This window comes from Pristiophorus japonicus, chromosome 9 (assembly GCF_044704955.1).
Source record: "Pristiophorus japonicus isolate sPriJap1 chromosome 9, sPriJap1.hap1, whole genome shotgun sequence".
NCBI lineage: Eukaryota > Metazoa > Chordata > Chondrichthyes > Pristiophoridae > Pristiophorus > Pristiophorus japonicus.
Window position 1 is genome coordinate 51201034 of NC_091985.1, and position 25962 is coordinate 51226995.

Below are 25962 nucleotides of genomic sequence, written 5' to 3' on the forward strand. Positions count from 1 at the left end.
ACACTGCTTATTTTTACTAAAAGAATTCTAGAGCATTGACATTTGTCTTGCTGCTTTTAAATTTACTCTTTCCTGAATCCGCTCTCCCCCTGCCTCATTAGTTTAAAGCCCTGTCTACTGCCCTAATTATTTGAGGGTAAATGAGGAGACATTTTTCTCAGAGAGGGTTGTTAAGATCTGGAACGCACTATCTGAAAGGGTGGTGGAATCGGATTCCATAGAAATTTTCAAAAGGCAATTGGACATGAACTTGATGAGGACTAATTTGCAAGACTAAGGTTATGAGGGAAAAGATGAGATGTGAGTCTAAATTGGACAGCTCTTTCAAAGAGCCGGCACAGGCCGAATGGCCTCCTTCTGTGCCGTAAGATTCTGTGATTCTAAGCCTCCAACAACTCTGCGTTCCTCCAATTCTGACCTCTTATGAATGCTCCCCTTTTTTTGCCCCACCATTGGTGTCTTGCTGTCGATTTTTGCCTGATTATGTTTCCGCAAAGTGCCTTGATTCGTTTGTCTACATTAAAGATGCTCTTTAAATGCATGTTGTTGTTGTTGAGATATGCTCACTCTTATAATGAATACTGCCAATATAAATTTGTCATGCTGTAATAGACAGTTTCTATTACAAATATGGGCATAGGAATTAATAATGGAAAAAGTTAAATGGACAGGCATGTAGATGTATGCTTTATCAGAAATATATATATTTATTATATTAAAAGTCTTGCATATGATGCCTACTTTCTGTATACATTTACATTTCTTCCAACGCCATGACTTTTCATTTATATTAACATTGTCAACATTTATAAAGTCAACAATTCTGTTATGCCTCTGCTAATTTATCTTACAATAGGTGTAAAAACCACACTTTTTTTTTATATAAAATGTTGACATAAAATGGTTAACTAATTGAACTAGTCAAAACTTGTTCTGTGTGTCCTTTTATGCCTTGTAACTTAAGGCCTCTGCCTCTTCCAAAATTCTGACTTTGAATTAATAATTTTGCTCAGAACTGACTCTGCGAGCTGAAATTGGGTTGTGTAGTCTGAGCATGTACGGTGTACACAACTTGTATTTATATAGCGCCTTTAACATAGTAAAATGTCTGAAGGCGCTTCACAGGAGCGTTCTCAAATAACATTTGACTCTGAACCACATTTGGAGATATTAGGGCATTTGAAGATAGGTTTTCAGGAATGTCTTAAGCAGGATTGAGAGGTGGAGAGGTTTAGGGAGGGAATGCCAGCGCTTGGGGCCTAGGCATGGCCACCAATAGTGAAGCGATTTAAAATTGGGGTTGCTCAATTCTGGAAAACTGCAAATGTAACGTGGCTATTCAAGTAAGGAAGGAGACAAAAAGCAGGAAACTATAGGCCAGTTAGCCGAACATCTGTCATTGTGAAAATACTGGAATCCATTATTAAAGCAGTCGCAGCAGGACATTCAGAAAATCATAATACAATCAAGCAGAGTCAACATAGATTTATGAAAGGGAAATCGTGTTTGACAAATTTATTAGAGTTCTTTGAGGATGTATTGAGCAGAGTCGATAAGGGGGAACCAGTAGATGTGTATTTGGATTTCCAAAAGGCATGCGATAAGGTGCCACATAAAAGGTTACTACACAAGATAAGAGCTCATAGTGTTGGGGGTAATGCATCCCAGAGTACTTAAGGAAGTGGCCCTAGAAATAGTGGATGCATTGGTGATCATTTTCCAACAGTTAGAGAGGCGAGCGTGGGGAGGCCTATAAAGGCCCAACGTTGGCATGAGGCGGCAGTCCGAGCAGCGTCGGAGAGGCGAGCGTGGGGAGGTCTATAAAAGGCCCAATGTCGGCGGGAGGAGAAGCAGCGTCGGAGAGGCGAGCGTGGGGACGTCTATAAAGGCCCAACATCGGCGGGAAGCGGCAATCCGAGCAGCGTCGGCGAGGCGAGCGTGGGGAGACCTATAAAGGCCCAGCGTCGGCTGGAGGTGGCAGCAGGTGCAACTGCAGCAGGGTGAGAAGGCAGAAAAGAAGTAGAAAGAAATTGAAAGGTGACGTCACAGCCAAGGGGGTAAGTGATTGGTAAGTAGTTTTTCTTTTTCTTTATCAGTAAGTAACCTTTAGCATTGTTGTTGCCAATTTAAGTTTATCTAAGGGTTAAGTCATGGCAGGACAGCTCGGAAACATGTTATGCTCCTCCTGTACTATGTGGGAAGTCAGGGACGCTTCAGGTGTCCCTGATGACTGCGTGTGCGGGAAGTGTATCTGCCTGCAGCTCCTGAAGGATTGCATTGCGGCACTGGAGCTGCGGGTGGATTCACTCTGGAGCATCCACGATACTGAGAATGACGTGAATAGCACGTTTAGTGAGTTGGTCATACCGCAGGTAAAGGGTACACAGTCAGATAGGGAATGGATGACCAACAGGAAGAGCAGTGCAAGGAAGGTAGTGCAGGGGTCCCCTGCAGTCATCCCCCTGCAAAACAGGTACACCGCTTTGGGTACTGTTGAGGGAGATGACTCATCAGGGGAGGGCAGCAACAGCCAAGTTCATGGCACCGTGGGTGGCTCTGCTGCACAGGAGGGCAGGGAAAAGAGTGGGAGAGCTATAGTAATAGAGGATTCAATTGTAAGGGGAATAGATAGACGTTTCTGTGACTGCAACCGAGACTGTATGTTGCCTCCCTGGCGCAAGGGTCAAGAATGTCTCGGAGTGTGTGCAGGGCATTCTGAAAAGGGAGGGTGAACAACCAGTTGTCGTGGTGCATATAGGTACCAACGATATCGGTAAAAAAAGGGATGAGGTCCTACAAGACGAATTTAGGGAGCTAGGAGCTAAATTAAAAAGTGGGACCTCAAAAGTAGTAATCTCAGGATTGCTACCAGTGCCACGTGCTAGTCAGAGTAGGAACCGCATGATATTTCAGATGAATACGTGGCTTGAGCAGTGGTGCAGAAGGGAGAGATTCAAATTCCTGCGACATTGGAACCGGTTCTGGGGGAGGTGGGACCAATACAAACCGGACGGTCTGCACCTGGGCAGGACCGGAACCAATGTCCTAGGAGGAGTGTTTGCTACTGCTGTTGGGAAGGAGTTAAACCATTATGGCAGGGAGATGGGAACCTATGCAGGGAGACAGGAGGAAGTAGAATGGGGGCAGAAGGAAAAGATAGAAAGAAGAAAAGTAAAAGTGGAGGGAGAGAAATCGAAGGCATAAAGCAAAAAGGGCCACATTACAGCAAAATTCTAAAGGGGCAAAGTGTGTTAGAAAGAGAAGCCTGAAGGCTCTGTGCCTCAATGTGATGAGTATTCGGAATAAAGTGAATGAATTAACTGCGCAGATAGCAGTTAATGGGTATGATGTAATTGGCATCACGCAGACATGGCTCCAGATTGACCAAGGCTGGAAACTCAACATCCAGGGGTATTCAACATTTAGGAAGGATAGACAGAAAAGAAAAGGAGGCGGGGTGGCATTGCTGGTTAAAGAGGAAATTAATGCAATAGTAAGAAAGGACATTAGCTTGGATGATGTGGAATCAGTATGGGTGGAGCTACGGAATACCAAGAGGCAGAAAACGCTAGTGGGAGTTGTGTACAGACCACTAAGCAGTAAGTAGTAAGGTTGGGGACAGCATCAAACAAGAAATTAGGGATGCATGCAATAAAGGTACAGCAGTTATCATGGGTGACTTTAATCTACATATTGATTGGGCTAACCAAACTGGCAGCAATGCAGTGGAGGAGGACTTCCTGGAGTGTATCAGGGATGGTTTTCTAGACCAATATGTCGAGGAACCAACTAAGGAGCTGGCCATCCTAGACTGGGTGATGTGTAATGAGAAAGGACTAATTAGCAATCTTGTTGTGCGAGGCCCCTTGGGAAAGAGTGACCATAATATGGTAGAATTCTTTATTAAGATGGAGAGTGACACGGTTAATTCAAAAATTGGGTTCTGAACTTAACGAAAGGTAACTTCGATGGTTTGAGGCGTGTATTGGCTAGAATAGACTGGCAAATGATACTTAAAGAGTTGACGGTGGATAGGCAATGGTAAACATTTAAAGATCACATGGATGAACTTCAGCAATTCTACATCCCTGTCTGGAGTAAAAATAAAACGGGGAAGGTGGCTCAACCGTGGCTAACAAGGGAAATTAAGGATAGTGTTAAATCCAAGGAAAAGGCATATAAATTGGCCAGAAAAAGCAACAAACTGGAGGACCGGCAGAAATTTAGAATTCAGCAGAAGATGACAAAGGGTTTAATTAAGAGGGGGAAAATAGAGTACAAGAAGAAGCTCGCCGGGAACATAAAAACTGACTGCAAAAGCTTCTATAGATCTGTGAAGAGAAAAAGATTAGTGAAGACAAATATAGGTCCCTTGCAGTCGGATTCAGGTGAATTTATAATGGGGAACAAAGAAATGGCAGACCAATTGAACAAATACTTTGGTTCTGTCGTCACGAAGGAAGACACAAATAACCTTCCGGATGTACTAGGGGACCGAGGGTCTAGTAAGAAGGAGGAACTGATGGATATCCTTATTAGGCGGGAAATTGTGTAAGGCAAATTGATGGGATTGAAGGCCGATAAATCCCCAGGGCCTGATAGTCTGCGTCCCAGAGTACTTAAGGAAGTGGCCCGAGAAACAGTGGATGCATTGGTGATCATTTTCCAACAGTCTATCAACTCTGGATCAGTTCCTATGGACTGGAGGGTAGTTACTGTAACACCACTTTTTAAAAAGGAAGGGAGAGAGAAAGCGGGTAATTATAGACTGGTTAGCCTGACATCAGTAGTGGGGAAAATGTTGGAATCAATCATTAAGGATGAAATAGCAGTGCATTTGGAAAGCAGTGACAGGATCGGTCCTAGTCAGCAGGGATTTATGAAGGGGAAATCATGCTTGACAAATCTTCTGGAATTTTTTGAGGATGTAATTAGTAGAGTGGACAAGGGAGAACCAGTGGATGTGGTCGATTTGGACTTTCAAAAGGCTTTTAACAAGATCCCACACAAGAGAATGTTGTGCAAAATCAAAGCACATGGTATTGGGGGTAATATACTGACATGGATAGAGAACTGGTTGGCAAACAGGAAGCAGATAGTCAGGATAAATGGGTCCTTTTCAGAATGGCAAGCAGTGACTAGTGGAGTGCCGCAGGCCCAGTATTGGGACTCCAGCTCTTTACAATATACATCAATGATTTGGATGAAGGAATTGAGTGTAATATCTCCAAGTTTGCAGATCACACTAAACTGGGTGCGGTGGTAGCTGAGGGGGATGCTAGGAGGCTGCAGGGTGACTTAGACAGGTGAGGTGAGTAGGCAAATAAATGGCAAATGCTGTATAATGTGGATCACTGTGAGGTTATCCACTTTGGAAGCAAAAACGCGAAGACAGAATATTATCTGAATGGTGGCAGATTAGGAAAAGGGGAGGTGCAACGAGACCTGGGTGCCATGGTTCATCAGTCATTGAAAGTTGGCATACAGGTACAGCAGATGGTGAAGAAGGCAAATGGTATGTTGGCCTTCATAGCTAGGGGATTTGAGTACAGGAGCAGGGAGGTCTTACTACAGTTGTACAGGGCTTTGGTGAGGCCTCACCTGGAATATTGTGTTCAGTTTTGGTCTCCTAATCTGAGGAAGGACGTTCTTGCTATTGAGTGAGTGCAGCGAAGGTTCACCAGACTGATTTTCGGGATGGCCGGACTGACATATGAGGAGAGACTGGATAAACTGGGGCTTTATACATTGGAGTTTAGAAGGATGAGAGGGGATCTCATAGAAACATATAAGATTCTGACGGGACGGGACAGGTTAGATGCGGGTAGAATGTTCCCGATGTTGGGGAAGTCCAAAACCTGGGCACACAGTCTTAGGATAAGGGGTAGGCCATTTAGGACTGAGATGAGGAGAAACTTCTTCACTCAGAGTTGTTAACCTGTGGAATTCTCTGCCGCAGAGAGTTGTTGATGCCAGTTCATTGGATATATTCAAGAGGGAGTTAGATATGGACCTTACGGCTAAGGAGATCAAGGGGCATGGAGAGAAAGTAGAAAAGGTATACTGAGGGAATGATCAGCCATGATTGTATTGAGTGGTGGTGCAGGCTCGAAGGTCCGAATGGCCTACTCCTGCACCTATTTTCTATGTTTCTATGTTTCTATGTTTCTATGTTTCTATGTTTCTATGACTCTGGATCAGTTCCTATGGACTGGAGGGTAGCTAATGTAACACCACTTTTTAAAAAAGGAGGGAGAGAGAAAACCGGTAATTATAGACTGGTTAGCCTGACATCAGTAGTGGGGAAAATGTTGGAATCAATTATTAAAGATGAAATAACAGCGCATTTGGAAAGTAGTGGCAGGATTGGTCGAAGTCACCATGGATTTATGAAAGGGAAATCATGCTTGACAAATCTTCTGGAATTTTTTGAGGATGTAACTAGTAGTGTGGTCAAGGGAGAACCAGTGGATGTGGTGTATTTGGGCTTTCAAAAGGCTTTTGACAAGGTCCCACACAAGAGATTGGTGTGTAAAATTAAAGCACATGGTATTGGGGATAATGTACTGACGTGGATAGAGAACTGGTTGGCAGACAGGAAGCAAAGAGTCGGGATAAACAGGTCTTTTTCAGAATGGCAGGCAATGACTAGTGGGGTGCCGCAGGGCTCAGTGCTGGGACCACAGCTATTAAAAAATATACATTAATGATTTGGATGAAGGAATTGAGTGTAATATCTCCAAGTTTGCAGATGACACTAAACTGGGTGGCGGTGTGAGCTGTGAGGAGGACGCTATGAGGCTGCAGGGTGACTTGGACAGGTTAGGTGAGTGGGCAAATGCATGGCAGATGCAGTATAATGTGAATAAATGTGAGGTTATCCACTTTGGGGGCAAAAACACGAAGGCAGAATATTATCTGAATGGCGGCAGATTAGGAAAAGGGGTGGTGCAACGAGACCTGGGTGTCATGGTACATCAGTCTTTGAAAGTTGGCATGCAGGTACAGCAGGCGGTGAAGAAGGCAAATGGTATAACTTAGGGGTTTTGAGTACAGGAGCAGGGAGGTCTTACTGCAGTTGTCCAGGGCCTTGGTGAGGCCTCACCTGGAATATTGTGTTCAGTTTTGGTCTCGTAATCTGACGAAGGACATTCTTGCTATTGAGGGAGTGCAGCCAAGGTTCACCAGACTGATTTCCGGGATGGCTGGACTGTCATATGAGGAGAGACTGGATCGACTGGGCCTTTATTCACTGGAGTGTAGAAGGATGAGCGGGGGATCTCATGGAAATATGTAAAATTCTGATGGGGCTGGACAGGTTAGATGCAGGAAGAATGTTCCCGATGTTGGGGAAGTCCAGAACCAGGGGACACAGTGTAAGGATAAGGGGTAAGCCATTTAGGACTGTGATGAGGAGAAACATCTTCACTCAGAGAGTTGTGAACCTGTGGAATTCCCTATCGCAGAGAGTTGTTGATGCAAGTTCGTTGGATATATTCAAGAGGGAGTTAGATGTGGCCCTTACGGCTAAAGGGATCAAGGGGTATGGAGAGAAAGCGGGAAAGTGGTACTGAGGTGAATGATCAGCCATGATCTTATTGAATGGTGGTGCAGGCTCAAAGGGCCGAATGACCTATGCACCTAGTTTCTATGTTTCTATGTCATATATTAGTTAGCCAATCCTCTCTTTATGCTAACAGAAAGCAGAGATTTGGGATAAATGGGTCTTTTTCAGGTTCGTAAACTGTAACTAGTGGGACGCCACAGGGATCAGTGTTGGGGCCTCACCTATTTACAATCTATATTAATGACTTGGATGAAGGGACTGAGTATAATGTAGCCAAATTTGCTAATGATACAAAGATAGGCGGGAAAGCAAGTTGTGAGGAGGACTCAAGGAGTCTGCTAAGGGATATGGACAAGTTAAGTGAATGGGCAAAAATTTGGCAGATGGAGTATAATGTGGGAAAATGTGAGGTTATCCACTTTGGTAGGAAGAATAGCAAATCAAAATACTATTTAAATGGAGAGAGACTATAGAATGCTGCGGTACAGAGGGATCTGGATGTCCTCGTACATAAAACATAAAATGTTAGCATGTAGGTACAGCAAGTAATTAGGAAGACAATTGGAATGTTGACCTTTATTGCAAGGGGGATGGAGTATAAAAGTCGGGAAGTGTTGCTTCAACTGTATAGGGCGTTGGTGAGACCACACCTGGAGTACTGCATACAGTTTTGGTCTCTGTACTTAAGGAAGGATAGAAAATAGGCGCAGTAGTAGGCCCTTCGAGTCTGTACTGCCATTGAATATGATCATGGCTGATCCTCTATCTCAACACCATATTCCCGCTTTTTCCCCATACCTCTTGATGTCTTTTGTGTCTAGAAATCTATCTGTCTCTTTTTAAATATATTCAGTGACTTGGCCTCCACAGCCTTCTGTGGTAGAGAATTCCACAGGTTCACCAGCTTCTGACTGAAAAAAATTTCTCCTCATCTCGGTCCCAAATTTCCTACCTCGTAGCCTGAGACTGTGACCCCTTGTTCTAGACTTCCCAGCCAGGGGAAACATCCTCCCCGCATCATGTCGATCCAACCTCATCAGAATTTTATACGTTTCAATGAGATGTCCTCTCATTCTTCTAAACTCTAGTGAATACAGACCTTGTCGACCCAATCTCTCCTCATACGACAGTCCTGCCATCCCAGGAATCAGTCTGGTGAACCTTCGCTGCACTCCCCCTATGGCAAGTATATCCTTTCTTCGGTAAGGAGATGAAAACTGCACACAATACTCCAGGTGCGGTCTCACCAAGGCCCTGTATAACTGTAGTTAGACATCCTTCCTCCTGTACTCAAATCCTCTTGCAATGAAGGCCAACATACATTCGCCTTCCTATCTGCTTGCTGCACCTGCATGTTTGCTTTCAATGACAAATGTACAAGGACAAGGTCTCTTTGTACATCGACATTTCCCAAGCTATCACCATTTAAATAATACTTTGTTTTAGGTAGGAAAAACATAGGCCCCAAGTTTCCACATGATTTGCTCCTGATTTTTAGGAGCAACTGGTGTAGAACGGAGTATCTTAGAAATCGGAATTCTCGACATTTAGTTTGCTCCAGTTCTAGTCAGTTAGAACAGTTTCACTTTGGAACAGAATTTTTTTTTCAAAAGGGGGCGTGTCCGGCCACTTACGCCTGATTTCAAAGTTTCGTGAGTGAAAACTTACTCCAAACTAACTTAGAATGGAGTAAGTGAAGATTTTTGTACGCTCGAAAAAACCTTGTCTACACTTTAGAAAATCAAGCGTAGGTTACAAATTAGGCGTAGGGAACGAGGTGGGGGGAGAGGGTGGGGAAGGGAAGTCATTAAATTCTACAATCAATCCTTAGTTATACTTATACAAATATTATACAAATAAATCCAACCTGAATAAAAATTTATAAGCAAAGAAAAGATTAAATAAACCATGTTCCTACCTGTGTGAAAGTGCTTCAGGCAGGCTTTCATGTTGGAGACAGGCAGGGGTATGGCGTTAGTGTCTCGACGGCAGTGGCAGCAAGCTTCGAGCTGAGCTGCAGTGCTTGAGGCAGGCCTTCATTCTCTTCGTTGCTGGCCGCGAAGAAGCAGCACCGGACGGACCTGAGGCCATTCGGCCATGAGATATCAGTGGCTGGCCGGCAGCCGAAGAATCAACGCAGGATACACGCAGCTCATTAAGGTTCTTGAGGCCATTCGGCCATGCTTTAGGGGCGGCGTCAGTGGCTGGCCGGCAGCCAAAGAATCAGCAGCGGACGGACGTGAGGCCATTCGGCCATAGGATATCAGCGGTGTCAGTGGCTGGCCGGCAGCTGAAGATACAGCAGCAGCCTTCGAGCTGTGAGGGGGACTGAGGCCATTTGGACAGGGAGAGGCAGCCACATCGACAGTTTTATATTTAAATTTGCAGAATGGGTGCTGCATTGTCAACACCACGTATTATTGCAAAGTTGAATTGGCACTCTTATTTCTCCAAATACACAGTCCTTAATTTGCATGCACCAATGCAGCACCGATTCTGCCAAGTTTAGCAGTGAAAAGCTGAACTCACTGATTTCAGCAGGTGATTTATTCAGCAGTGCTGCTAAAAGCACTCCCTCACACACAGAAATATTTAAAAAAATTAAATTACAAGCCTTTGCAGGGGTCCAAGAAACAAATCTTCACTTTTTCTGCAGTATTTTTAAAAATGGCCGAGTGCCAATGTTTGTGTGAGACTGCGCGTGCGCGCACGCTCCAACGCACACGCGCAGGGTTGCCGGCACAACGAAGGCTAATTTAAATTGTACCCGCCCCCTGCTGCGAAGAGCATGCCGCGCCAAGCAGACATCGAGCTCCAAGGAGCTCGAGAATATCGGACTTTTTTTAGGCGCAGTTTTCGGCGCTAAAAACAGGCGCCCAGCTCGGAGGTGCGCCGTTATCGCCGCGGGACGAAACTTGGGGCCATAAAGTTGATAACTTCACATTTATCCACATAATATTGCATCTGCCATGTGTTTACCCACTCACTCAACGTATCGAAATCACATTGCAGCATCTTTGCATCCTCCTCACAACTCACAATCCCACCTAGTTTTATGTCATCAGCAAACTTGGAAATATTACATTTGGTTCCCCCATCCAAATCAAGGGGCTGTAGGCGGGGAGGAACTTAACACAATCACAATCACTAAGGAAGTGGTACTCAGTAAGATAATGTGATTAAAGGCGGATAAATCCCCTGGACCTGATAGCTTGCATTCTAGGGTCTTAAGAGAAGTAGCGGCAGGGAAAGTGGATGCATTGGTTGTTATTTACCAAAATTCCCTCGATTCTGGGGAGGTCCCAGCAGATTGGAAACATAGAAACAAAGAAATTAGGTGCAGGAGTAGGCCATTTGGTCCTTTGAGCCTGCACCACCATTCAATATGATCATGGCTGATCTTGCAACTTCAGTATCCCATTCCTGTTTTCTCTCCAAACCCCTTGATCCCTTTAGCCGTAAGGGCCACATCTAACTCCCTTTTGAATATATCTAATGAAGTGGCCTCAACAACTTTCTGTGGTAGAGAATTCCACAGATTCAAAATGCTCTGAGTGAAGAAGCTTCTCCTCATCTCGGTCCTAAATGGCTTACCCCTGTGACCCCTGGTTCTGGACTTCCCCAACATCGGGAACATTCTTCCTGCATCTAACCTGTCCAATCCCGTCAGAATTTTACATGTTTCTATGAGATCCCTCTCATTCTTCTAAATTCCAGTGAATATCAGCCTAGTCGATCCAGTCTTTCTTCATATGTCAGTCCAGCCATCCCAGGAATCAGTCTGGTGAACCTTCGCTGCACTCCCTCAATAGCAAGAATGTCTTTCCTCAGATTAGGAGACCAAAACTGTACACAATATTCAAGGTGTGGCCTCACCAAGGCCCTGTGCAACTGCAGTGCCTTGGTGAGGCCACATCTTGAAAACTGAAAATGTAACACCCCTATTTAAAAATGGAGGCAGACAAAAAGCAGGAAACTATAGACCAGTTAGCCTAACATCTATAGTTGGGAAAATGTTGGAGTTCATTATTAAAGAAGTCGTAGCAGGACATTTGGAAAAGCATAATTCGGTCAGGCATGGATTTATGAAGGGGAAGTCATGTTTGACAAATTTGCTGGAATTCTTTAAAGATGTAACGAACAGGGTGGATAAAGAGGAACCGGTGGATAAAGGGGAACCAGTAGATGTGTATTTGGACTTCCAGAAGGCATTTGACAAGGTGCCACAAAAAAGGTTACTGCACAAGATAAAAGTTCACAGGGTTGGGGGTAATATATTAGCATGGATAGAGGATTGGCTAACTAACAGAAACAGAGAGTCGGGATAAATGGTTCATTCTCAGGTTGACAATCAGTAACTAAGGATCAGTGCTGGGACCCCAACTATTTACAATCTATATTAACAACTTGGAAGAAGGGACTGAGTGTAATGTAGCCAAGTTTGCTGACGATACAAAGATGGGAGGAAAAGCAATGTGTGAGGAGGACACACAAAATCTGCAAAAGGACATAGAGAGGCTAAGTGAGTGGGCAAAAATTTGGCAGATGGATTATAAGTGTGGAAAGTGTGAGGTCATGTACTTTGGCAGAAAAAAAATCAAAGAGCAAGTTATTATTTAAATTGAGAAAAATTGCAAAATGCTGCAGTACAGTAGGATCTGGGGGTGGTTGTACATGAAACATAAAATATTAGTATGCAGGTACAGCAAGTGATCAGGAAGGCCAATGAAATCTTGGCCTTTGTTGCAAAGGGGATGGAGTATAATAGCAGGGAAGACTTGCTACAGTTATACAGGGTATTGATGAGGCCACACCTGGAATACTGCATACAGTTTTGGTTTCCATATTTACGAAAGGATATACTTGCTTTGGAGGCAGTTCAGAGAAAGTTCACTAGGTTGATTCCGGAGATGAGGGAGTTGACTTATGAGGAAAGGTTGAGGAGGTTGGTCCTCTACTCATTGGAGTTCAGAAGAATGAGAAGTGATCTTGTCGAAACATATAAGATTATGAGGGGGCTTGACAGGGTGGATGCAGAGAGGATGTTTCCACTGATAGGGGAGACTAGAACTAGGGGGCATAATCTTAGAATAAGGGGCCACCCATTTAAAACTGAGATGAGGAGGAATTTCTTCTCTCGGGGGGTTGTGAATCTGTGGAATTCGCTGCCTCAGAGAGCTGTGGAAGCTGGGACATTGAATACATTTAAGACAGAGATAAGACAGCTTCTTAACTGATAAGGCATTAATGGGTTATGGGGAGCGGGCAGGGAAGTGGACCTGAGTCCATGATCGGATCAGCCATGATCATATTAAATGACGGAGCAGGCTTAAGGGGCCGTATGGCCTACTCCTACTCTTGCTCCTATTTTTTATGTTCTTATATATTGTGAATAGCTGCGGCCCAAGCACTGCCACCTATGGCACCCCACTGGTCACTGCCCGCCACCCCGAAAAAGACCCATTTATTCCTACTCTCTCTTTCCTGTCAGTTAACCAATTTTCAATCCATGCCAGTACATTACCCCCAATCTTACGTGTTTTAATTTTGCACAATAACCTCTTATGTGGGACTTTATCAAAGGCCTTCTGAAAATCCATATACACTATATCCACTGGTTCTCCATTATCTATTCTATCAGTTACATCCTCAAAAAACTTCATTAGGTTTGTCAAACATGATTTTCCTTTCATAAATCCATGTTGACTTTGTCTAACCCCGTTGATATTATCTAAGTGTGCCGTTATCACATCCTTTTATAATATAGCATTTTCCCTATTACTGTTGTTAGGCTAACCGGTCTGCAGTTCCCTGTTTTCTCTTTCCCTCCTTTTTTAAATAGTGGGGTTATATTTGCCACCCTCCAATCTGCAGGAACTGTTCCATAATCTATAGAATTTTGGAAGATGCCAACCAATGCATCCACTATTTCCATGGCTACCTCTTTTAGTACTCTGGGATGCAGATCATCAGGCCCTGGGGATTTATTGCCCTTCAGTCCCATTAGTTTCTCCAGCACTATTTTCTTACTAATAATCATTTCTTTTAATTCCTCTTGCTCACTAGACCCTTGGTTCCCTAGCATTTCTGGGACATTATTTGTGTCCTCTTCCGTGAACGCAGAACCCAAGTATTTATTTCATTGTTCTGCCATTTCCTTGTTCCCCATTATAAATTCTCCCATTTCTGTCTGTAAAGGACCTACATTTGTCTTCACTAATCTTTTTCTATTTACGTACCCGTAGAAACTTTTGCAATCGGTTTTTATATCCCTTGCAAGTTTACTCTCATACTCTATTTTTCCCCTCCTAATCAATCTCTTGGTCCTTTTTTGCTGAATTCTAAACTGCTCCCAATCCTTAGGCTTGCTACTTTTTTCTGGCAACTTTGTATAACTCCTCTTTGAATCTAATGCTATCTTTAATTTCTTTTGTTAGCCATGGTTGGGCTTTTGTGTTTTTACGCCAGAAAGGAATGTATAACTATTGCTATTCATGCATTCGTTCCTTAAATGTTAGCCATTGCCTATCCACTCTCATGCTTTTTAATGAATCTTCCCAATCTATCATAGCCAATTCATTTCTCATACCTTCGTAGTTTCCTTTTTTTAGATTGAGGACACTAGTTTCGGATTGGACTACTTCACTTTCCATCTTAATAAAGAATTTGTTCTGGTCACTCTTCCCTAAAGGACCCTGCGCAACAAGACTGTTAATTAACCCCTTCACCGAACTTTCCCACTTACCAAACTCTGTTTTCCCACTCTTGCTTTGGAGGCAGTTCAGAGAAGGTTCACAGGTTGATTCCTGGGATGAAGGGGTTGTCTTATGAGGAAAAGTTGAGCATTGGAGTTCGAAGAATGATAGGTGATCTTATTGAAACATATAAGATAATGAGGGAGCTTGATAGGATAGATGCAGAGAGGATATTCTCCTCGTGGGGGAATCTAGAATTGGGGGGCATAGTTTCAGAATAAGGGGGTCGCCCATTTAAGACTGAGATGAGGAGGAATTTCTTCTCTCAGGGGAGGGTCATGAATCTTTGGAATTCTCTACTCGACAGAGCTGTGGAGGCTGAGTCATAATATGTTCAAAGGCTGAGATAAACAGATTCTTGAACTATAGGGGAGTCGAGGGTTAATGGGAACAGGCAGGAAAGTGGAGTTGAGGCCAAGATCAGATCAGCCATGATCTTATTGAACGGCGGAGCAGACTTGAGGGGCCGTATGGCCTACTCCTGCTCCTATTTCTTATGTTCAAGGGGCCAGAATTGGAGGTGCGCAGATATCTCGGATGGTTGTGGGGCTGGAGGAGATTACAGAGATGGGGAGGGGTGAGGCCATGAGTGATTTGAAAACAAGGATGAGAATTTTAAAATTGAAGTGTTGCTTAACCGGGAGCCATTGTAGGTCAGTGAGTGCAAGGGTGATGGGTGAACGGAACATGACACCGGCAACATAGTTTTGGATAACTTCAAGTTTACGGAGCGTAGATGTGGGAGGTCAGCCAGGAGTGTGTTGGAATCATCAAGTTAAGAGGTAACAAAGGCATGGATGAGGGTTTTGGACGATGTTACGGAGGTGGAGGTAGGTGGTCTTAGCGATGGCACAAATATGTGGTCGGAAGCTCATCTCAGGGTCAAATATACCACCAAGGGTTATGAACAGTCTGGTTCAGCTTCAGACAGTTGCCAAGGAGAGGGATGGTGTTGCTGGCTAGGAAATGGAGTTTCTGGTGGGGACCGAAGACAATGGCTTCGGTTGTAATGTATAAACCTATGAGCATAATCACAGACGCATACATTATATCGGTCTTTCCAATATTTAATTGGAGGAAACTTCTACCCATCCAGTTCTGGATGTCGGACAAGCAGTCTAACAATTTAGAGAAAGTGGAGGGGGTCAAGAGAGATGGCGGTGAGGTGTACCTCATTTCCCAGGATGCATCAGTACTGTTCAGCTAAGTTGTGTTTTTTGCGAGGCGGTGTGTGAACAAGACAAAGAGATTGCTGATTATACACCTCTTGAAATTTGTGTCTTGTGTTCTACAAACTTCAGACAGTGCATTATGCTCAGCATGTCTTTGCTCATTTTAATTGAGTTCACTAACTGAATTTTTAAGCAAATAGCCTTTAATTATCTGACCTGATTGTCACCTGTTATGTTGAGAGTACGAAAATATAAACATTCTGCAGTCGAAATTCGATTGCGGTTCGCCCAGATTTTTGCCGTTCAACATACCAATTTCGCAGTGGGGATCTTACAAGCCATTTATTTGCTGCTTTGGCTGAGGTTGAAAAGCCTTTAATGCTAATTAGTTTTTCGAGAGATGACTTATGGCTGCAGGAGTACTGAAAAAGGATAGGATGTTTCTGGGATTGCCATTAAGTCTGTCACACCACGGGAACAGCACAGACCTGCGGCGGCTCAAAGAAGATGGCGAAGGAGGCAAGGACAAAGGTGGTCTTGCTGCATATGGGTGTATGGCAACAGAATATCTTACCTTGACATGACAGTGGAGCAGTTCTAAGGAGGCTGCTGTTCAGCAGGCAGGCAGTCACTGACCTGCCAGAATTTTAAATAGATATCCACTCAGCACTGACTCAGCACGGTCAGAGCTAATAGTCTTTTCCTGTCCATGGTATCAAAAGCCTTCATCATTTAAAAATAAAACTCCATTAAGTAGCCTTTTAGCTATCTCTGCTCCAGTGGAAATAGTCCTAATATCTCAAATCTGTATAATTTACCATCCCTGGCATCATTTTTGGTGAATCTACACCATACAATCTCTGTGGCTTTAATATCCTTTTAATACTGGGGTGACCAAACCTGCCACGCAGTATTCTGTGGCCTAACCAATGCTTTGTCATTACTTGTCAAATTCATCATTACTTCTTTACTCTATTTCTCTATTTGTAAAATCCATATTGTTATTGGCTTTTTTTTATGGCTTTTTCTACCTGCAACCTCTCCGCCTCTCTATCGCTCTGTCCTCCTTCAAGACGCTCCTTAAAACCTACCTCTTTGACCAAGCTTTCGGTCACCTGCCCTAATTTCTCCATATGCAGCTCGGTGTCAAAATTTTTAAAAATCTCATCATACCCCTGGGAAACACCTTGGGATGTTTCACTACGTTAAAGGCGCTATATAAATACAAGTTGTTGTTGCACTCATATTTCAAGGAACTATTTATTTAAACCCCTAGGTGTCTCTGTTCGTCCACAGCTATCAGAGACTAGATTAGATCTTCTGTATTAGATCTTGCCAACTGGCTCTCACAGCTGAAAACCAATCCTCTTTACAACCTCTTCAGTCTTCCTCTGCTCTTCAGATAGACCCCATTGCTGCAGCTTGATTACCTCCTTTTCCAAGGTCTCCTCAATGACACCTCATTGTAACAAAGTGGTGCAGCATCGCAGCAGATTACCATGATTCTTGACACCTCAGCCGGGTTGCACTGCAGGATGCCCCCATACCTGTTCAAGCACCCGAAGCACCGCATCAGCATGCCAGTGGTGTGCTCTTTGATTACTTTGTCCTTGCCACAAAGATATCGTGAGCCATGGCTGCAGAGCGTAGCCTTGATCATACAGAAGCCACCTTTGACAGCGAGACGGTAGACTGCCTTAAATTGCAGACACTAAGAGCTGCCTGGGAAGTGAACATTGATTTGCATAGTCCTGTGATGAAGGATCCAAATAAACTGAACATTTAAAGAATGTAATAATTTCCCCTTCATGTAGGTAGTGGAATTATGCAATGGAGCATGCAGCTGCATTGGATGTATGCAATCCCCTGACTCTGCAGACATCCTGCTGTAATGTATTTGCTTCATGGGTTCTTTGCTTAAGAATTCATAGCAACACATTGCTCTTAAGAACTAAAAACAGAAAATGCTGGAAATCTCAGCGGGTCAGGCAGAATCTGTAGAAAGAAACAGAGTTAACATTTCAGGTCAATGACCCTTCGTCATCGACCTGAAACGTTAACTCTGTTTCTCTCCACAGATGCTGCCTCACCTGCTGAGATTTCCAGCATTTTCTGTTTTTATTTCAGATTCCAGCATCCGCAGTATTTTGCTTTTGTGCTATTAAGAACTGGCTGGTTTATTAGCAAAGGTTTAACAATCACACTACACATTACCAGTTCATCCACCAGGCTCACAACCACTTGTCTCATTGTAGATCCTCTGAACCCAATGGGCTGGGGTTTTATTAAGTCCAATGAATATCAAGCCACTCACAACCCAACAGCTCCACAAACCTTGCATGCTGTTTTTGACTTTCCATAGGGAAGGTGATCAAATTACTTGCTTAAGCAAACAAGGTGTCAGATATTTCATAAAATCTGTGCTACAGCTTTATTAATGTGGCTGATGTCATAAATGACCTGGAAGCACAGAAATGGTGTGACCTCCATAACCATTGGCTGTGGCTTGCCTGTGGAAGATTTTGGCTGCAGGTCACATTGGAACATACAACTACATCACAGCACCTTTGTGAATCTTAGTTACATAAGTGCTATTTCTCTGACATGTACACCTCACTAACTGTGAGTGCAAAGTACTGGTGGATGATTGCAGAGCATTTCTGGTGCTCCTTACTTTGACCTGTATCCTTTTATTGGTCCTCTTCTTCTTCCTCCAAAAAATTTTAAAACAGCACCTCCCAGCCCTGCAATTTGAAGCACTGAGGCAAAAGAAAAGGAAGAACTTTAATTTACTGAGTGCCTTTCATGACCTCAGAATATCCTAAAGCACTTCACAGCAAATGAAAAGTCCCACTCCAGGGATTTAAGCACACAAATCTAGGCTGACACACCAGTGCAGTACTGAGGGAGTGCTGTACTGTCGGAGGTGCCGTCTTTCGGATGAGACGTTAAACTGCGGCTGTCATGTTTGTAACCTCACATAACTGTAACCTTTATGTAACAACACTGTATACTGTATACGCCTGAGAAATGCACACCTTGACCACAAGGGGTGAACTTGTGGGAGACATTCCTCACTTGGTCATCCAGGTATATAAAGGGAGGTTCCACGCAGGGTCATCACTTCTTGGTCCTGTGAATAAAGGTACAGGTCACAGAGTGACCTTGTCTCCAGTATGTGCCTCGTGTTGATTTGCTGTAGTGTGTAAGGACACAACAGCGGCTCCATCAGTTCTCTAAGATGGACGTAAAAAATCCCCTGGCACTATTTCGAAGAAGAGGAGGACAGTTATCCCCGGTGTCCTGGCCAATATTTACCCTCAATCAACATAACAAAATCAGATTATCTGGTCATTATCACATTGCTGTTTGTGGGAGCCTGCTGTGTACAATTTTTTCAAGTGAAGTTGGCTGAGGGATAAATATTGCCGAGTATACTGGGAGAACATAGAAACATAGAAATCCACAGCGCAGAAGGAGGCCGTTTCGGCCCATCGTATCCGCGTCGGCCGACAAAAAGCCACATGGCCCTCAGTCAGCAGCCCTGAAGGTTTTATATAAACCTATGAACAATGAACAATGGCGGGAAGGTAAAGAGCATTCAGCCCAACCAGTCCTCCCCACACAACTGCGATACTCCATGTATCGCAACATTTTATACTCCACCCCATCCGGAGCCATACGATCTTCTGGGAGAGGCAGAAAACCAGATAAAAACCCAGGCCAATTGGGGGGGAAAAAATCTGAGAAAATTCCTCTCCGACCCATCCAGACGATCGAAACTAGTGCAGGAGATCACTCTGGCCATATTCGATTCCCTGAAGTATTTACCATCGTATCTGCGCCAGCCAACAAGAGGTTATCCAGTCTAATCTCACTTACCAGCTCTAGGTCCTTAACCCTGCAGGTTACGGCACTTCAAGTGCCCATCCAAGCATCTTTTTTAAATGTGGTGAGGGTTTCTGCCTCTACCACCTTTGCAGGCAGTGAGCTCCAGACCCCCCACAACCCTCAGCGTGAAGAAGCTTCCTCTCAAATCCCCTATAAACCTTCCACTAACCACCTTAAACCTATGGAAAATGTTGGAATCAATTATTAAAGATGTAATAGCATCACATTTGGAAAGCAGTGACAGGATCGGTCCAAGTCAGCATGGATTTATGAAAGGTGAAATCATGCTTGACAAATCTTCTAGAATTTTTTGAGGATGTAACTAGCAGAGTGGACAAGAGAGAACCAGTGGATGTGGTGTATTTGGACTTTCAAAAGGCTTTTGACAAGGTCCCACACAAGAGATTAGTGTGAAAAATTAAAGCACATGGTATTGGGGGTAATGTATTGACGTGGATAGAGAACTGGTTGGCAGACAGGAAGCAAAGAGTAGGAATAAACAGGTCCTTTTCAGAATGGCAGGCAGTGACTAGTGGAGTACCACAAGGTTCAGTGCTGGGACCCCAGCTATTTACAATATACATTTATGATTTGGACGAAGGAATTGAATGTAATATCTCCAAGTTTGCAGATAACACTAACCTGGGTGGCAGTGTGAGCTGTAGGAGGATGCTAAAAGGCTGCAGGGTGACTTGGACAGGTTAGGTGAGTGGGCAAATGCATGGCAGATGCAGTATAATGTAGATAAATGTGAGGTTATCCATTTTGGTGGCAAAAACAATAAAGCAGAACATTATCTGAATGGTGACAGATTAGTAAAAGGGGAGGTGCAATGAGACCTGAGTGTTATGGTATATCAGTCATTGAAAGTTGGCATGCAGGTACAGCAGGCGGTGAAGAAGGCAAATCATATGTTGGCCTTCATAGCGAGAGGATTTGAGTATAGGAACAGGGAGGTTTCACTGCAGTTGTACAGGGCCTTGGTGAGGCCACACCTTGAATATTGTGTTCAGTTTTGGTCTCCTAATCTGAGGAAGGACATTCTTGCTATTGAGGGAGTGCAGCGAAGATTCACCAGACTGATTCCCGGGATGGCAGGACTGACATATGAAGAAAGACTGGATCGACTAGGCTGGAACTTAGAAGAATGAGAGGGGATCTCGTAGAAACATATAAAATTCTGACGGGATTGGACAGGTTAGATGCAGTATGAATGTTCCCGATGTTGAGGAAGTCCAGAACCAGGGGTAACAGTCTAAGGATAAGCGGTAAGCCATTTAGGACCGAGATGAGGAGAAACTTCTTCACGCAGAGAATTGTGAACCTGTGAAATTCTCTACCACAGAAAGTTGTTGCGGCCAGTTCGTTAGATATATTCAAAAGGGAGTTAGGTGTGGTCCTTACTGCTAAAGGGATCAAGGGGTATGGAGAGAAAGCAGGAATGGGGTACTGAAGTTGCATGATCAGCCATGATCATATTGAATGGTGGTGCAGGCTCGAAGGGCCGAATGGCCTACTCCTGCACCTATTTTCTATGTTTCTATGCCCGCTCATAATTGACCCTTCCACCAAGGGAAATAAGCCCTTGCTATCCACTATATCCAGGCCCCTCAAAATTTTATACACTTCAATGAGGTCTCCTCTCAGCCTCCTCTGTTCCAAGGAGAACAAACCCAGTCTATCCAATCTGTCCTCATAGCTAAGATTCTCCATTCCAGGCAGCATCCTCGTAAATCTCCTCTGCACTCTCCAGTGCAATCACGTCCTTACGATAATACGGCAACCAGAATTGCAGGCAGTATTCCAGCTGTGGCCTAACCAGTGTATTATACAATTTAAGCATAACCTCACTACTCTTGTATTCTATGTCTCGGCCAATAAAGGCAAGCATTCTGTATGCCTTAATCAGCTTAGACACCTAGCCTGCTACTTTCAGGCATCTGCGGACAAGCACTCCAAGGTCCCTTTGTTCATCACTTTTAAGTGGACTACTGTTTAATGTGTATTTCCTTTCCTTATTAGCCCTCCTCAAGTGCATTACCTCACACTTCTCCGAATTAAATTCCATTTGCCACTGTTTTGCCCACCCGACCAGTAGCTTGATATCCTCCTGCAGTCCATGACTTTCCTCTTCAGTATCAACCACACAGCCAATTTTAGTGCCATCTGCAAACTTCTTAATCATACCCCCTCTATTTAAATCTAGATCATTAATGTATACACCTGTACCACAAAAAGCAAGGGACCCAGTACTGAGCCCTGCGGAACCCCACTGGAAACATCCTTCCAGTCACAAAAACATCCATCGACCATTACCCTTTGCTTCCTACCTCTAAGCCAATTTTGGATCCAACTTGCCACTTTACCCTGGATCCCATGTGCTTTTACCTTCGTGACCAGTCTGCCATGTGGGACCTTATCAAAAGCTTTGCTAAAGTCCATATGCACTACCCTCATCGACCCTCCTGGTGCGAAAAATTCAATTAGGTTAGTCAAACACGATCTTCCCGTAACAAATCCGTGCCAACTGTCCCTGATTAATCCTTGCCTTTCTAAATGTAGATTTATCCTGTCCTTCAGGATTTTTTCCAATAATTTTCCCACCACTGAGATTCGGCTGACAGGCCTGTAATTACTCGGCCTATCCCTTTCTCCCTTCTTAAACAAGGGTACCACATTAGCAGTCCTCCAGTCCTCCGGCACCATGCCTAAGTCCAAGGAGGATTGGAAAATAATGGTCAAGGCCTCTGCTATTTCTTCTTTTGCTTCGCTCAACAGCCTGGGATGCATTTCATTCGGGTCTGGGGATTTATCCACTTTCAAAGTCGCTAAACCCTTTAATACCGCCTCTCTCAATGTTTATTTCATCCAGAATTTCACACTCCTCCTCGACAGTAGTATCTGCATTGCCCCTTTCCTTTGTGAAAACAGACGCTAAGTATTCATTAAGAACTATACCAACATCTTCTGTCTCCACACACAGATTATCCTCATGATCTCTAATATGCCCTACCCTTTCTTTAGTTTATGCTCTTGCTCTTAATATATTTATAGAACATCTTTGGGTTTTCTTTGATTTTACCTGCCAAGAATTTTTCATGCTCTCTCTTAGCATTCCTAATGTCTTTTATTAATTTTACCTCTGAACGTTCTACATTCCTCCAGAAATTCTACAGTATTTAGCCATCAGTATATGACATAAGCTTCCTTTTTTTTCCTTTATCCTCCCCTGTATGTCCCTATATGTCCCTAGACATCCAGGGGGCTCTAGAATTGTTATTCCCACCTTTTTCTTGTGCATACCGCAGTAGCCGCAATGTTGTGGGAACACTATCACCAACAAGCTTGACTGCAAATCACATACCATCCCGACTTGGACATATATTGCTGTTCCTTCATTGTTGTTAGTCAAAGAACTGGAATTCCCTACATAACACTGTTGTGGGAGCATCGTCACCACAAAGATGACACGATTCAACGAGAAGGCTTATGGCCACCTTCTCAAGGCAACTAGAGATGGGCAATAAATGTGTCCTTGCCAGTATTGCCCAGAGGAACAAATGGGGGAAAAAAACACACACTAATACAGGGAGATTTCCATGACAGTGAGGCAGCAGTTGCCCCAAAGGTACCTTAACCGTGAAAAGGAGGATGAGCACAAAAAAATAATTCTCCTTGTAATATTAAGACAGGGTTCTTTGAAAGTGATTCCAAAAACAACTCGGGGCCCAGCATCCCCAGACACATGTTTTATCTAGATGAATAGATGAAGCAGTGGTAGTGTCAGGTATCAGTGATAACCGGCAGGTTACTGGAAAATGATGTCAAGAATATTAGTACAAAATTCTGGGCACATTTACAGCTGCATGAGTGGTAAACAGAAATACGACAGGAAAACTGCATGAGGCAGTGAACTGGAGAGACCCTAATTTGTGGTAAGTTTTGCTGAATTTATGCACGTTTTTCAGGTCAACTAGATCAGAAAATCCAGGGTGTTGTCTTGTACCTGTTCCTGCCCTTATCAAACTGAATCTTCAGACTTGACCAACAAAATATCTACGTATGGCGTGATCTTCATGTTTTCAGAATTTTTGTTAACTCTTTTATGTCAGTAATTGCATACGTAAACATTTGTAAAGAAAAATTTATCTGTAAACAGCTGCCTGTCAAGATGCAGTCATCCTGCCACTACATGCTGCTGCAGTATCTCTTGTTCCCGTCTTCCCGCTGCTCAGCACCAGCCCACTCCAGCTTAAGGCCTGCACAGCTTTCCTGGAAATTATCTTTAAATTTTAAATTTGTGTGTTTTTCTGTAAACTGTTTGCCTGCGAGACTTTGTGCCTCTGGCCCAGATTTGATTTTTGTACCTTCACTGGGCCTCAAGCCCTAGCCTGCTCAACCCATTTTAAAAGGATGCCTCCCTCAGGCCCTTGTTTCCCCCCCCAGCCCGAGTCCTGCCCCTTTCTTTAGCCCCACAGTCCAGCTTTATGGTTGCCCCTGCTTCATTCAACTCTATGGGCCATTTAATTTTTTTGCTCTTTCGGCCCTTCGTTCTCCCCCCCCTGGCCTTTTTCTTCAGCCCGATGGGCTATTTTCATTTTGTTTCTGTTCCTTCTCTGCACTGCTGGCCCCGAACCCCGCCCCCACCCCCCAGGCCTTCACACAAAGGATAGTCAAAAAAACTATGGATGCTGGGCCAATGGAAATTTTCAAGACTGAGATCGATTAGAATTTTGTTATAGAAACATAGAAAATAGGTGCAGGAGCAGGCCATTCGGCCCTTCGAGCTTGCACCACCATTCAATATGATCATGGCTGATCATGCAACTTTAATACCCCACTCCTGCCTTCTCTCCATACCCCCTGATCCCTTTAGCTGTAAGGGCCACATCTAACTCCCTTTTGAATATATCCAATGACTCAACAACTTTCTGTGGTAGAGAATTCCACAGGTTCACAATTCTCTGGGTAGAAAAAGTTTCTTCTCATCTCGGTCCCAGATGGCTTACCCATTATCCTTAGACTGTGACTCCTAGTTCTGGACTTCCCCAACATCGGAACATTCTTCCTGTATCTAACCTGTCCAATCCCGTCAGAATTTTATGTTTCTATGAGATCCCCTCTCATTCTTCTAAATTCCAGTGAATATAAGCCTAGTCGATCCAGTCTTTCTTCATATGTCAGTGCTGCCACCCCGGGAATCAGTCTGGTGAACCTTCGCTGCACTCCCTCAATAGTAAGAATGTCCTTCCTCAGATTAGGAGACCAAAACTGAACACAATATTCCAGGTGAGGCCTCACCAAGGCCCTGTACAACTGCAGTAAGACCTCCCTGCTGCTATACTCAAATCCTCTCGCTATGAAGGCCAACATGCCATTTGCTTTCTTTACTGCCTGCTGTACCTGCATACCTACTTTCAATGACTGATGTACCATGACACCCAGATCTCGTTGCACCTCCCCTTTTCCTAATCTGTCACCATTCAGATAATAATCTGCCTTCCTGTTTTTGCCACCAAAGTGGATAACCTCACATTTATCCACATTATGTAAGGGTATCAAGGGATATGGAACAAAGGCGGATAAATAGAGTTGTGGTTCAGATCAGCCATGATTTAATTGAATGGCGGAACAGGCTCAAGGGGCTGAATGGCCTACTCCTGCTCCTAGGTTCCCAGAAAAGAGATGTGGGGAATTGAGAGGGCAAAATATGAGAGAGACAAAATCTGGGGGCAGATGGCTCACTGCAGTCTGTATAGAAGTTTACGAGTCCGGAAATGTTGATGTGAAATCAATATCGATATAACCTGCACTCTTTATGAACCATTGCTATGATTGTGTCACAAGACAGATGTGATTATATCAGCAGGAATGATCATCTTTTCTTTCAACAGGTGCTAAAACAGAAGAGCATAGATAAAGAAAATTTACAGCAGGTTTCTATCAGAAGATGTTTGACTTTCAACATATTTTCCACAAATGTGGTGAAGAAATTGGAGGCAGATTCTGATAATGAACTGTGGGTTGAGTACACATGCATTCCCTATCCACAGTATAGGGTGTATTTAAGGTAAACTATTTTTTTAAATGTCTTGTTTTTTTTTTGTTTGTTTGTGCAGTATTAAATGACAAAAATATTCATTTCAGTTTATGTGACCTGTTCTCGCCCCCCAATTTGGAATTTATGTTGTCTCTATTTTGATTTCCACTGTGTCCATTTGAACACCACACACTGTTCTGTCACTGACAGTAAGTGATGCCAGGCAGGACAGCAATTTGCTCCCAAGCTCCTTCAATGCTGCACTTTAACCGACTGCTAGAGTGATCTACCCACCTCTTTGGGAAAGCATCTTGCCTCTACTGGGCCGCAATCTTCTGGACAGTCCAGCCAGTATCAGGGATCCAGTGGTGGGGGTAGAACCTATGTCTTACCACAATATGGTTCACAGAGTTACTATACCCACCAGTTGCTTAAATTTACATGACCTAATTACATTATCAGGTAACAAAAAGTCAAAAAGCAAAGAATGAATGCATTTTTTTAAATTACAAGCTGTTGTAGCAAAATGTTCTAAAA

General features: G+C 43.7%; 1 protein-coding gene across 2 annotated transcripts in view; it reads left to right on the forward strand.

Moving 5' to 3' along the window:
* Positions 1-25962, forward strand: part of camkmt (calmodulin-lysine N-methyltransferase) — a 464522-nt gene that overhangs the window by 28678 nt on the left and 409882 nt on the right. For both annotated transcript variants that reach the window (XM_070889350.1, XM_070889351.1), the window contains exon 2: positions 25280-25455. In XM_070889350.1, the coding sequence (XP_070745451.1) occupies positions 25280-25455 (176 nt within the window). The remainder of the gene's footprint in view (positions 1-25279; positions 25456-25962) is intronic.